This window comes from Aquarana catesbeiana, linkage group LG09 (genome assembly GCF_042186555.1).
Source record: "Aquarana catesbeiana isolate 2022-GZ linkage group LG09, ASM4218655v1, whole genome shotgun sequence".
NCBI classification, from domain to species: Eukaryota; Metazoa; Chordata; class Amphibia; order Anura; family Ranidae; genus Aquarana; species Aquarana catesbeiana.
This window is the reverse complement of record NC_133332.1, coordinates 24,445,355-24,460,382: the sequence shown is the minus strand read 5'-3', so window position 1 is coordinate 24,460,382 and position 15,028 is coordinate 24,445,355. Positions and strand designations below refer to the sequence as shown.

At 45.1% G+C, this 15,028-nt stretch overlaps 1 protein-coding gene across 1 annotated transcript in view; it reads left to right on the top strand.

The window, feature by feature from the left end:
• BCORL1 (BCL6 corepressor like 1) overlaps positions 1-15,028 on the top strand; it is a gene marked incomplete in the record, with an annotated part of 153,659 nt that overhangs the window by 68,402 nt on the left and 70,229 nt on the right. Inside the window, 1 exon segment of the mRNA XM_073598146.1 lies at positions 14,733-14,903. Within this exon segment, the coding sequence (XP_073454247.1) occupies positions 14,733-14,903 (171 nt within the window).

Below are 15,028 nucleotides of genomic sequence, written 5' to 3'. Positions count from 1 at the left end.
CCGTTTTGTCCTCTTTGAATATCTTGTGCTGCTTGTCTGCAGTCTCTGACCATCTCTTGAAGCAAGCCCATAGTTTTTGACCATCACCTGTTGACCATCTCTCGTAGCAAGCCCTTAGTTTTTGATCAGCTCCTTTAGCAAGCCTGTAGTTTTTGACCATCTTCTGTTGCCAATTTCCTTTAGAAAGTCTGTAGTTTTTGACCACTTACTTTAGCAAGCCTGTAGTTTTTGACCATTTTTCGTAGTAAGCCTGTCATTTTTGGCCATCTCCTGTTGACCATTTTCTGTAGGCAGTCCATAGTTTTTGACCATCTCTTGTAGGCAGTCCATAGTTTTTGACCATCTCTTGTAGGCAGCCCATAGTTTTTGACCATCTCTTGTAGGCAGCCCATAGTTTTTGACCATCTCTTGTAGGCAGCCCATAGTTTTTGACCATCTCTTGTAGGCAGCCCATAGTTTTTGACCATCTCTTGTAGGCAGCCCATAGTTTTTGACCATCTCTTGTAGGCAGCCCATAGTTTTTGACCATCTCTTGTAGGCAGCCCATAGTTTTTGACCATCTCTTGTAGGCAGCCCATAGTTTTTGACCATCTCTTGTAGGCAGTCCATAGTTTTTGACCATCTCTCGTAGCAAGTCCATAGATTTTGACCATCTCTCGTAGCAAGTCCATAGTTTTTGACCATCTCTTGGATGTATGCAGTCTGACAGCTTTCTAGCATTACATTCACTGAATATTATGGGCAACTTCTTGGCAGTTAGGTTGAGGTCTAACACTTGAGGCCCCTTGATTAAGGAAGTTGGCCACCCTTCGTTTAGAATGTTGGGTTGTTCAAGTCCAGGGCATGTTGTTGTTGTGGAACGTTCAGTTCTGTGTGTTACTTTTTCTTTCTAGAAAAAAAAAAAAGTTCAATATTTGACCATGTTAAAGTTACTCATAGAGATGAGATGGCATTCTGAAGGAATGTAAAATTTTTAGTCCAACATGGAATTTTCTAAACCTACTGAAATAGTTGCAATACTTTTTTTTTTTTTTTTATAGATAAAATTGCTCACTAAATTGATCAACTGGAAATATCACATTGTTGGGTGAACATCCAATACTATCTAGTACCATCACGTTTTAAATGTTTTTTCCAGGAGAGAAAATTGTCACAGTTTTTATAGAGATCTTTCGTACAAAATTCCCTTCAAGTCTGGCGAGGGTGGTATTGTAGGCAGCCTAAGCGCCATCACAATCTAGGGCCCACAACTTGCCAGCAACAGAATTGCTAAAGGGCTGCATACCTGTTTCTATGGAGTCGCTCTCTTGCTAGTTGGGAGAGCAGCATTCTGTGCCTGCAAGGGAGCAATTCCATAGGGGTAAGTGGAGGGCTTTTCGGGTGATTCTGCTGCTGGTGTCTAATGCATCTTGCCCATGTGACATGACTCTAAGGCTGCCGAAAACCACTGCAGGGCTTGCCTCTTTCCACAATAGCGTTTAATATATAGTTTTACCAAATTAAGTGACTCGTATTGTGTCTATGATCCGATTTTAAAAATGGAACTTCATCTCAAATTTTCTTAGTATTCAAGTCAATTTACAAAAATTTTCTGCATGTTTTTTTTACTTCCAGAAATACTGCTACTTTCTAACTAAACATTGTGATGAGAAGATGATCATAACCCGTAGAACTTTTTGTTTGTAGGAATGTGTCCTCGTCTACACGGTGAAGGGTTCCAGAGTTTATGGCTGATATGGAGAAAACAAACTTGTTTTCTCAGTTTCTTAAAGCGGAGTTCCAGCCATTTATAAGTCAACAGCTACAAAAAGTGTAGCTGCTGACTTTTTTTATAATCAGACACTGACCTGACCTACGGTCCAGCGATGCGGGTGCATAAAGCCCCACTCCTCTCCGAGGCGCCGGCATTGTTACTGTGGGCGCCCGGCTGTGACTTCAGCCAGGTGCATGCGCGAGCCACACTGCGATTTGGCCAGGCAATCTTTTGGGACCTGTGACATGTCCCAGAAGATTGCAGGGAGGGAGGGGGGAGAGGTGATCTTCCTTCCGGCGCTGCGGCAGTGGGAGCTGGGTGCCTGTAAAAACTGGGTACCCGCTCCCCCCCCCCAAAAAAAAGGCATGCCACATGTGGCATGTCAGGGGGTCACCAGTACTTAAAGCGGAAGTTCCATTTTTGGGTGGAACTCCACTTTAAGTTCTTTTCTCTGGGTCCTGGAGCCTGGAGACTTTGTAGAGCTTTGAGTGGGATAAAGCCTCCATCTCTGTGTCCCGCGTCATGAAATACTCTATATTCTTTATTACTATTTTTATACCCACAACGTACTGATCATGCCAGTGTATCATGAGCTGTAAATATACATTTTCAAGGGTTCCTGCTGGGTACAAAGGTTGAGAGAGGCTGATTTAGGGCAGCGCTTCTCACACAGGGGTGTCGCGAACATGGGGTGCGGTTTGCGCAGGATTAGTGTTGTGCATCTCAGGTCAGGATACATAGTTTCCCCACTCGTCCTGGCACTGGGAATAGGAGACTCTGATGTATTGGGGGTTGTCTGATGGAAAGGGTGGGGCTTCTGATTTTCAGGGAGGATTCTATGATGGGGGGGGGGGGGCTCTAATATAAAGGGGGGTGGTTGCTTCTGATGTGAAGTTAAGTTCCTTTTTTTATTTTTGTGCTTTTGACCGTTTTTTTTTTGGTGGAGGATTTTCTTTACTAAAATTTACGGCAAAATTGCGTGTGTTTTTGGTGCCATTATCGTCACCTTTTTTTGTTTATCTGCAAAATGCCGAAAACACAAATTTTGCCCATTGTGTTTCGGCCGCTGAAATTCCAGTGCATCGCTAGTATATTTCATTTTGTTTCATTTAGCGTTCTTTTGCATTGGTATTGTTACACTTTTTTTTTTTTTTATACCGGTACATTTAATTTTGTTATTTGTGTACCGTTGCTTTTAACCTTCTTCTTTTTTTTTTTTTTTCTTTGAAATTTTTTGGCAGGCTTGGTTTTTTTTTTTTCCATAAATGTAAAATAATGAGGCTAATGAGGGGTGTTTTTCAATGTCAAAAAGAAGACATTTATTTTCTACGTGTAACGACGCGCAAATGAGATCCAGGTTGCTCTGGAGGCATTTAAGCCTTCATTGAAAAAGGATTCCCGTGGGATCATCTTATGAGATCACGAAGGTCAAGGAAAAATGTTTTCATTTCCTTGAAAATTTTCGACAAACGTAAGAAAATTGTGGCAACACTTTATCATTTTGGTGAAATATGTGGGAAGGTGAAATCTACGTTGGCTTTCGAGGGTGCAATGGCCTATAAGGCTCTTGAGGGTTATGAGAGCTCCTTTCAACTATTCTGGATGTTTTCCAATGCCAAAAAAAATAAAAGGTCCAGGATAGTTTAAAGGAGCTTTCATAACCCTCAGGAGCCATAAAGGCCATTGAACCCTCTAAAGCCATCGTAATTCCTTCCCACATATTTCACCAAAATGATAAAATGTTGCCACAATCTTCTTAAGTTTGTCGAAAAATTTCAGGGACATGAAAGCCTTTTTTCCTTGACCTTCGTGATCTCATAAGATGATCCCACGGGAATCCTTTTTCAATGAAGGATCGCAATGCCCCCAGAGCAACCTAGATCTAATTTGGGCGTTGTTGCGCGTAGAAAATAAGTGTTGTGTTTTTGTTTTTTTTTTTAAAGGCGTCATAGCAAGCAGAGCAGAGCGTCCGTACCCTGAAGGTCTGTGTGACACTTTCTGGCCTGTCCGCCCGGTCTCACAGCGTGCTCTGTGTGTGTGGGAAGATGTGACAGTGGCTGATGAATGGGTTAAACCGGCTGGCCATCCGCACGCCATCTGTGATTAGTGAACGCTCAGTAAAGCAGGATATGCGTAGCTGCTATCCTGTGAAGGGGACGGCTTATATCAGCTAATCGTTACCGTCGCTCCGATTCAACTCCGACGTTGGAGGCTTAAAGGGGAATCCGCAGCCTCTGGGAAAAAAAAAAAAGGTTCTTTCTTTAGGTAGGATCGGAGATGCGGTTAGGCTTGGTGGAATTAGTGGGTTGGCCACAGACAGGAAGATATCTGTAGGAGAACAAAGGGCGGGGAACTCTTAACCATCCTTGTTTTTGCGTTGCTGTTCGCAGCGAGAGTTTCCTACAAGCCGGACAATCTATGATAATGAGATCCTCCGACTGCCAGAGCTGCTCAGCCTCGCCCCCGAGAGATCTGAGACGGCCCATTAATTGCAAGCAGGAACATTGCTTACGGTTTATGGGAAGCCTTTGTACTTTAAAGCTGAACCCCAGGCAGATACAACAGACACACCTTAAAGAGGAACCTCACCCCCACAGTGACATTTTTATTTTTGTATTTTTTTTTTTTTTTACCTGTTGTTTTTGTGGATTATCCTCCAGAATACATGCTCGCTGGTCCAGCAGATCCAGTGTTGTGCTGTTGCAACCCTCTGATCAATTACCGCAAGTTAGGTCCAGCACCATCTTGTTTGCAAAGTCTTTGCGGGACATCTCCATGCTCCACGGCAATTCATCAGGGGGCCATTCGCTCTTCCGAGTTCTTGCTGATGACCTCCATGCTACACATTATCGGGGGAGGCGCTCTTTCCTCCTGGGATTTTGCTGATGACCTCCATGCGCGGCAATATGTTATTAGAGGGCCGTTCTCTCTTCCCAGTTCTTGCTGTTGACCTCCATGTGCTTCATCAGGGAGCTGCTTTTGTCTTCTGGGTTCTTGCTGTTGACGTGCATGTGCCCTGACACATTATTAGGGCACTGCCCTCTTCCAGGTTCTTGCTAATGATCTCCATGCTCTGAAACATAATTAGGGGGCTGCTGTCTCTTCCGGGTTCCTGCTGATGATGACCTCCATGCTACACATTATCAAGGGAGGTGCTCTTTCTTCAGAGTTCTTGCTGATGACCTCCATGCCCTCAACACATCATTAGCGGGCTGCTCTCTCTTCCGGGTTCTTGCTGATGACCTCCATGCTACATATCATCAGCGGAGGCGCTCTTTCTTCTGGGCTCTTTTTTGATGACCTCCATTCACCGCAACGTGTCATCAGGGGGCAGCTCTCCAAGGTTCTTGTTGATCATCTCCATGTACTGCAACACGTCTTTAGAGGCCCGCTCTCTTCTGGGTTCTTGCTGATGACCTCCATGCTACACATTCTCAAAGAGCTATTCTTTCTTCAGAGTTCTTGCTGATGACCTCCATGCGCTGCAACACATTATTAGGGCACTGCTCTCCCTTCTGGGTTCTTGCTGATGACCTCCATGTGCAGCGGCACATCGTTGGATGGCTGCTTTGTCTTCCAAGGTCTTGCTGATGACCTGCATATTCCTTGACACATCATCAGGGGGATGCTCTCTTCTGGGTTTTTGCTGATGACCTCCATGCTACACATCAGGGGAGGCGCTCTTTTTTTCTTCTGGGTTCTTGCTTGGTGACCTCTATTCAGGGCAGCATGTCATCAGGGGGCTGCTCTCCAAGGTTCTTGCTAATCTTCGTGTGCTGGAATACGTCATTAGGGGGCCCTCTCTATTCTGGGTTCTTACTGATTACCTCCATGTGCTGCAAAACATAATTAGGGGGTTGTTCTCTTCTGGGTTCTTGCTGATGACCTCCCATGCTACACATTATCAAGGGAGGCGTTCTTTCTTCAGAGTCCTTGCTGACGACCTCCATGTGCCGCAACACATCATAAGGAGGCTGCTCTCTTTTGGGTTCTTGCTGATGACCATGTGCAGTGGCACATCTTCAGGGGGCTGATTTGTTTTTTCCATTTTCTTGCTGATAACCTGCACATGCCGTGACACATGGTTAGGGGTTTGCTCTCCTCTGGATTCTTGCTGGTGACCTCTGTGTGCACGTCATCAGGGGGTTGTGCAAGAACCAGGAAAAGCCAGCTGGCCCCCTGATGACATGTATTCAGTTGTACGGTTGCAGTCTGCCACAAGTTGGGTCCTGTGCTGCCATCTTCTTCTTGCGTCATCAGAAGGCCACTTTCTCTTCCAGGTTCTTTCTGATGCCCCCATGCACTATGACACTTAATTGGGGGAGGTTTAGGAAACCCCGTGCTCTGTTGTACGTCATTGGGGTGGGTAAGGAACCAGGAAGAGCCAGCTGACCCGCATCACAGTAACCCAAAGCCTTCTGGGACCCCTGACGTGGATATTCCAGGGTCTTCAGGCGAGGGGGGGGGGGATACGTTCATGACTAGGAGAGGAATCCTGCAACTGCTGAGTGATGTCCCCCATCAAAAGCAAAGAAACCATGTCAAACTTAAAGGTTTTTTTTTACATGGATGGCCAGGGGCTCAACCGCCTGCTTATACCACGCACCTAAATGAGGACAGGAGGCTGCTTAGGGCTGTCCATATGGCCACTTTTAGTGAAGGGGGCCGTGCCACAGCCACGTGCAGTTGTGGCACAGTGGTTCAACCTCTTAATAGGGTTAAAACAGGTGGTGAAAAGGGAACAGATCACCTGCCTGTCAGCTGCCCTCTAAAAAGTGATCCACTGCAGATCGCCTTTCAAAGGGTGTTAGGAAAGTAGGAGTATTAGGTGGATGGGAGGGAGAATTTTTTTTTTATTTATTTTGATTATTCTACCCAAATTTTTACATTATATCAACCTCTTGCAATTCCTGTACAACAGAGCTCACACTAGAAGAAGCAGCAGCACAAGGGGCCAGTCAATGTGGGGGGCGGCATGCTGATAGGAGGAGAGAGCAGAGTGACCGAGGAATGAGCTCATCAGTCGTCGTCTTCTTGCAATCACAGGCTGGGGGAGGGACAAAACCTGTAAGTGTTTAAAACCGCAGCAGAAAGCCGACAAGTCTCTTGCCCTGCCAAAGCTGTGCTGTGTGGCAGAGCTGTGCAAACTTCAGGACTGAATGGACCGGAATACAAATCCCCTGGCAGGTAAAACAGGCCTTGTGTATGTTATTAGCTATGTGTTTGGAGTTCTTCTTCTTTAGGAAGCTTGGTACTATGTATAGTTTGTAATACTATATGTGAGGCCAGCCCTGTTATTCATTTTATAGGCAGCTTCTGCTTCCTGCTGCTGGTTAGTTGTGCATAGTGGTTGCACTTTACTGTTCCTCTCAGTGCAAGTCTTCAGTGACTTTCGCCCCTTTTTAACATTGCTGATCTGTCTGGTGAGATGAGCCTTTAAGGCCAGCATAAAGCAACCCACTTCCTCTGAGCCCAGGTCATCATGGACTTGTCCCCAGTTAGGAGAAGCAGCACAGTGATGAGCTCATCTCTCTAGCTTTGCTCTCTCCTCCTATCAGCATTAATGGGCTTCTTGTACGGCTCCCCCCCCAGTCTGAGCTCTGCTGTAAGAAGACCACAAGAGGTTGATGTCGGGTCATTTTTGGGTACTTTAAACTGCTTGTGTTTAAAAAAAAAAAAAAAAAAAAAAAAAAAAAGAAAAATATTGACTGATGTAATAATGACTACAGAGCTGCATTCATTTGTCTCCGATACCTGCCTGGAGTTTTGCTTTAAAGTCATAGAATCCTTTTGGTCGCAAAGGCACCAAATGCCCTTGTGGTTGTGAAGGGGTTAACTTGGGCAGCTAGCCATCGCGAGCCTTTCCCCGACTTGGTGTAGGAGGCTCCGGTGACACCGGGGTGGGGGGTGGGCAATGACAGTTGCTGCCAGTGGGGTCACCTCTATTCTGTGTCATGGGAGCGGTAGGTCCAGGGGGCGCGACCCCGTAATTGACTTGACGAGGAGCTGATAACTGGGAAAGTGTCGAGTAAGGGGGACTATTCACCGGGGGGGGCCCCAGAGCCCGACTGATGTGGGAGAACTTTCTGTCTGGTACAGGCTGTGGGGTCAGCAAGGCTGCCGATGGGGGGGGGGAGGGGTTATGACATCTGTCAGGTTTTTATTGCTGCCCTTGACTCCACTTTGAAGCACTCCCCTGACTGGGGTGACGGGGGTTACCGGGACAGAAATGTGCCTTTCTTTGTTCCAGATTTTGTCCCCATTGTAGAGATTTCCTATTAACGGCCAGGCAAGTGGTATTTTGAGGAGGAGGTCAGCTCACCAGCGGCAAAGGGTCAAGGACAGTCTAGCCTGTTCTTGACCCTTTGCCACTGGTGAGCTGACCTCCTCCTGAAAATACCACTTGCCTGGCCGTTAATAGGAAATCTCTACAATGGGAAAAAAAAAGAAAACCTTGCCTGTTTCTGGGCCCATTTACACCTACGCTTTGCGGTAATGTGCGGCATATGTGCGTTTAATTATGAATGGCAGCCTGGAGCACTCGGGGAGTACCCATGCATTGTAACGCACTACCACGCTAAAAATGGAGGAGGTGTGTTGGAAGCCCATGCAAACGAATAGGCTGCCTTAGGGCAACACATGTTAATGCACAAAAATAATACAAAGCACCAAAATGGGGAGGTGTGATTGGGTCCCCAAAAATGGGGAGGCTCTAATGGGTCCCCCAAAAGGGAAAGCCCTGAATGGGTCCCCCAAAAGGGAAAGCCAAAGGCTCTAATGGGCCCCCCAAAAGGGAAAGCCGTGAATGGGCCCCCCCGAAAAGGGAAAGGCTCTGATGGGCCCCCCCGAAAAGGGAAAGGCTCTGCTGGGCCCCCCAAAAGGGGAAGGCTCTGCTGGGTCCCCCAAAAGGGGAAAGGCTCTGCTGGGTCCCCCAAAAGGGGAAAGGCTCTGCTGGGTCCCCCAAAAGGGGAAGGCTCTGCTGGGTCCCCCAAAAGGGGAAGGCTCTGCTGGGTCCCCCAAAAGGGGAAGGCTCTGCTGGGTCCCTCAAATGGAAAGGTCTGAATGGGTCCCCCAAAAGGGAAAATCGTGCATGGGCCCCCCCCCCCCCTCCCCCGAAAAGGGAAAGGCTCTAATGGGCCCTCCGAAAAGGGAAAGGCCTGAATGGGTCCTCCAAAAAGGGAAAGGTCTGAATGGGTCCCCCAAAAGGGAAAATCGTGCATGGGGCCCCCCCCCCCCCCCCCGAAAAGGGAAAGGCTCTAATGGGCCCTCCGAAAAGGGAAAGGCCTGAATGGGTCCTCCAAAAAGGGAAAATCTTGCATGGGCCCCCAGAAAAGGAAAGGCTCTAATGGGACCCCCAAAAGGGAAAGGTGTGCATGGGACCCCCAAAAGGGAAAGGTGTGCATGGGACCCCAGAAAAGGAAACGCCTGAATGGGTTCCCCAAAAGGGAAAGGCCTGGATGTGTCTCCATGTTTTACCTCTCTGGCCGGATAAGCAAAACGCCACTTCTTCGCCAGTGACTTGAATTCTGCAGTGTATCTGTTGCAGAGGAAAGGGTGAGCGACTGTCCATTGAGGGGCAACGGTTGTAGAATAGTCTTACGTGTAGGTTATTCTGCCTCCAGATTCTCCTGTAGGATGCAGTATAACCCAGTTGTCTCAGATCAGCTGAATCTTCTGTCCCTCTGGGCTTTAATTGTCCACCATTGAAGGACACAGGATTCTAGAATAATCAATGACATATGGGTTATTCTGCTTTCAAGTCCTCCTGAAGGCAGCAGTATGACCCCATTGTCCCAGATTAACTGAATCCCATGTCCATTAATGAGCTTTCTTTATCCTTTCAGGAGCACCAATTTGTAGAATAGTGTGACAGTGGTCTTCAAACTGCACCCCAGGGGCCAGATGCGGCCCTTTGCTTGCTTTGAGCCTGTCCTTGACACCAGTGAAGGGACACAATTTCTCCCAATGACACCAAATGTTGGGCCTAATGACACCACTGATGGGGCACAATTCCCAGTGACATCAGCAATTGGGCCCAATGACACCAACGATGGGGCAAAATTCCTCCCAATGATGGGGCATGTGTCGGGACCTTTTCTACTCCCAATGACCACAGTCTTGTCGTCCCCCCCCCCCCCCCCCTAAAGTCTGAAGGACAGGAAACCAGCCCCTTTTATAGAGATATTGGGAACCCCTGATCTATGATATTAGTTATACTACCTTCATATCCTCCTGTAGGTGGTATTATAGCCCAGTTGTATAAGATTAAATACCCTGCGTCCTTAAATGATCTTTCTTTTATTGTCCATTGAGGAATACAGCATTGTAAAATAGTCTGACATGAGTTATTCTGCCTCCAAGTCTTCCGGCAGGCAGCAATATAACCCATTTTTCCCAGATCAACTGAATCCTGTGTCCCTTAATGAGCTTTCTTTTATCCATTCAGGAGCATAGAATTGTAGAACAGTCTATTATATTAGTTATACTGCTTTCAGATCCTCCTGCAGGTGGCAGTATAACCCAGCTGTGTAAGATCAAAATCCTGTGTCGCTTGGGGAGCTTTCTTGTCCATTGAAGGACACGGGATTGTAGAATAGTCTGAGATTTTGGTTACAGTACCTTCAAATGTTCATGTAGGTGGTGGTATAACCCTGTTGTCTAAGATCAAGTGACCCTTTAAAGAATGATTAACAAAAGTTTTTTTTTTTTTTTTTTTTTTTTTGTACTTAACATAAAATCTGTATTATAATGTTCATTAAGGGACACTGGATTCAGGTGATGTAAAACAGTTGGGTTATGCTGCCGCCTCTCTGTTGCACTTTGGTTGGGACACAGGATTTTAGAATTGTCTGACATACAGGTTATACTGCTTCCATATCCTGTAGGCAGCAGTATAACCCAATAGTCTCATATCAACTTAATTCTGTGTCTCCTATGGGGTTTTCGTTATCATCCATTGACGGACACAGGAATGTAGAACAGTCTTATGAATTATACTGCCTTCAAATCCTCCTGTAGACGGCAGTATAACCCAATTGTCTGAGATCAACTGATTCCCTTGTCCCTTAATGGGTCTTATTGTCTGTTGAGGGACACAGGGTTGTAGAGGAGTCATGACATGTGGGTTATACCGCCTTCCAATTCTCCCATCAGCGGCAGTATAACCCAACTGCCTCCGATCAACTTTATCCTGTGTCCCTTAATGAACGATAAACAAATCTGCATTTTTGTACTTGCCAAAATTTCTGTATATTAAAATTCCTTAAGGGACAAGGAAATCAATCTGAAACTGGGTTATGTTGCCTCCTACAGGAGGATCTGATGGCAGTATAACCCATATGTCTGATAATTCTACAATCTTTTGCCCCCTCAGTGGACAATAGGCAATCAGCAGTATAACCCAACTTTCTTACATCAGATGAATCCTGTGTCCCTTAATGAACATTAAAATACACATTTTTTGTCAAGTACAAAGTACTCTCTTTTCTTTCTTTTCTTTATTGTTCATTAGGGGACACAGGATTAAGTTGGTATGAGACAATTAGGTTGTACTGCCCCCTATGGGAGGATTTGAAGGCAGTATAACCAACAGGTCATGACTCCTCTACAACCCTGTGTCCCTCAATAGACAATAAAGCTCCTTAAGGGACACAGGATTCAGTTGATCAAAGACAATTGGGTTATACCGCCATCTACAGGAAGATTTGAAGGCAATATAATTCACGTCAGACTCCTCTACAACACGCTGTCCCTCAATAGATGAAGAACCGGAAGATTTGAAGGTAGTACAACCCAAATCTCAGTCTATTCTACAATCCTGTGTTCATTAAGGGACACAGGAATAAATTGGTATAAGACAATTGGGTTATACTGCCACCTACAGGAAGATTTGAAGGCTGTTTAACCCACATGTCATAGATGCCTCTACAACTCTGTGTCCCTCAATAGATGATAATGTTCATTAAAGGACACAGGATTCAGTTGATCGAAGACAATTGGGTTATACCGCCACCTACAGGAAGATTTGAAGGCTGAATATCCCACATGTTATAGACTTCTCTACAACTCTGTGTCCCTCAATAGACGATAAAGCTAATCAAGGGACACGAGATGTAGTTGATTGGAGACAATTGGGTTATACCGCCACCTACAGGAAGATTTGAAGGTAGTGTAACCCAAATCTCAGACTATTCTACAATCCTGTCTTCATTAAGGGACACAGGATTAAATTGATATGAGACAATCGGGTTATACTGCCCCCTACGGGAGGCTTTGAAAACCGTATAACCCACATGTGCTAGACTCCTCTAAAACCCTGTGTCCCTCAATAGATGATGCAGCTAATTAAGGGACACAGGATTCAGCTGATTGGAGACAATTGGGTTATACTGCCCCCTACAGGAAGACTTTTTTTTTTTTTAAGGTAGTATAACTCATGTCATAGACTATTTTACAACCCTGTGTCCCTCCCCCCTCAATGGACGCCAAGAAAAAGATTTTACGTTGAGTACAAAGATCTTATTATTTTTTTTTTTTTTAGTGATCGTGTTGCTGGCAGTGGGAATGTCGCTGTGACGCGGAGGCCTCACGCTAATAGCACCCGAGGAGGCGCGGCGCAGCAATAACCTCCCAATGGGCAGCAGCTGGCTTCGGCGTTCTCCGATGAACGGCGCTGTGTTTATAGAGGGCGAGGTGTGGCTGAACGGAGACGATGTGGGTCGCTTCCCGGTCGCCTGATCTCATTCAGTCATCCTTAAGTAACGAGAAAAAGCTGAATACGGAGTTGCTTTCTTTTCTTCTCTTCTTTTTTTTTTTTTTTTTTTTTTTTTTTTTTTTTGTATCCTTGGAGAATTTTTTTTTTTTTTTTTTAATGTCTAACTGGAAATGTGCGCTCATTTTCCACCGTACGGGAGTCGCTGCTCTGACAGTTCGCTGTATACATAAATATAACTCATTGCTTCCTGTATGTTCCCAGCCCGAAATAGAGGACATGTTTTTTTTTCTTTTATATGAGATCGTGCGACTTCTCGGAGGAAGCGCGCTCGTCTCGTACACTCCGGGGCGGCATGTCCTGTCATTGCCGGGGAGGGGTGAGATTTAACCGGCTCAGGTTTCAGAGATGTAAAAACCTCCCCTAAAAATGTCGCCCCCCCCCCCCCCCCCCCTCTGCCCTCTAAACTCCCGAGATACAATAGCGCAGCTTTTCCTGCATGCTGCTGCCTTTTTGTAAAGGCCATTTAAAGGGACAGTGACTTCTGAGGCCTTCGAAAGTGGCTTCTTGGAGATTGATGGGACTTTCAGGCTTAACGACCAGCTATGTTTTTTTAATTTTTTTTTCTTGTTTTTGTTTTTATTTCTAAGATGCAACCGTTTAGTTTTGGATTAAGTTTTTAATTTAGAAGCTCAACGATTTATATGGTGTGTAGGATAACGGTGTTGAACATTTTCCCACTGACATCCAACAAGGTGAGGGTGTCGGGGGGGGGGGGGGGTTGCATAGATCTAGCTACAATCTTGGTATGTTTTCTTTCAAGGTTTGCCAACAACAATTATGTAGCATGAAACAAAGGGTCTGTTTTTTCCTCGTTGATGATGCTTGTTTATTTACCCAGCCTGTTGCCCCAACCTCCTATAAACAAGACCAAGACCAACTAAGGCCAAGGATAAATTCAAGGGAAAAACCAAGCTTAACTTACCACTTACTTGTCGCCCCAACCTCCCCTTTATTTTATTTATTTTTATTTATTAATTTATATTTATATAGATAGATCTTTATATACACTATATTGTCAAAAGTATTGTGACGCCTGCCTTTACACGCACATGAACTTTAATGACATCCCAGTCTTAGTCCGTAGGGTTCAATATTGAGTTAGCCAACCTTTGCAGCTATAACAGCTTCAACTCTTCTGGGAAGACATAGAATCTCTCTCTCTCTCTCTCTCTCTCTCTCTCTCTCTCTCTCTCTCTCTCTCTCTCTCTCTCTCTCTCTCTCTCTCTCTCTCTCTCTCTCTCTCTCTCTCTCTCTCTCTCGATCGAGAGAGTGTTGGCCCCTGGAGTTCAGCTTTCAAAATTATTTTGATAATGAGATAATTTTAAAAGGCTCTGCCTGACCCAAGATGGCCACCAGAGTCACATGGGGCGGCATCGTCCCAATAGGCTAGCTTTCTCAGTGACCCAGGAAACCACAGAGTCCTACTAACTTTCTCTCCAATTGAAGTGCCTTTGCGGGAGAACTCCACCTGCAGTGGAGAAAGTAGACTGCACCCGCATACAAGCTCAAAAATGCTGCTTTTACAAGCGTTGAAGATTTTTTATTCTCTGCCTCTAAACGCTCCTCCATGTTGCTGGCACTATATTACCAAAAGTATTGGGACACCTGACTTTACACGCACATGAACTTTAATGGCATCCTAGTCTTAGTCCGTAGGGTTCAACATCAGTGCCTGACCTCACAAATGTGCTTCTGGAAGAATGGTCAAACCTTCCCATAGACACACTCCTAAACCTTGTGGACGGCCTTCCCAGAAGAGTTGAAGCTGTTATAGCTGCAAAGGGTGGGGCCAACTCAATACTGAACTCTACGGGCTAGGACTACAGGCGTCACAATACTTTTGGTAATATATAATTTATATATATATATATATATATATATATATATATATATATATATATATATATATATATATATAATATTTATACTATAATAAATATATTACATGTTTAACTGTGCAACAAGTGCATAAAATAAGCAAATTTTTTAAATTTAAAAATGTTTTAAAACTAAAGCAACATTCTCTAAAATAATTAATATTATATAATGGAAAAAATACATTTGTGCGTGTTGGATGGTAAAGAGATATTGCATTATAATTACATGCACATATTTATATTTTATAATACAAATCATTAAAATATCTATATTCTAAAATTTTTAAAAAAGTGCATCTGTGATAATAAAATCTATTCTGTGTTCCAGCAGGTGGAATCTGCGTAGTACACCGGGGAGGAGGGCAGGGGAGCTGCGGAGTCGGTTGGCAGCTCCAGCGGCCCAGCCTCCTGCCATGATATCAGCCGCCCCGCTCTACAGCGGTGTGCACAACTGGACCAGCGCCGACCGCGTGCGCATGTGTGGCATCAACGAGGACAGGTGAGATTCGGACTCTGAAGGCTCCATTATTCCATAATCCGTGTTAGTTTGACATTATGTACAACATGTCGATATTTGCACGCTCATTTGTATTATTTAAGATAAAGTAGTGACTTGCCGCAAGG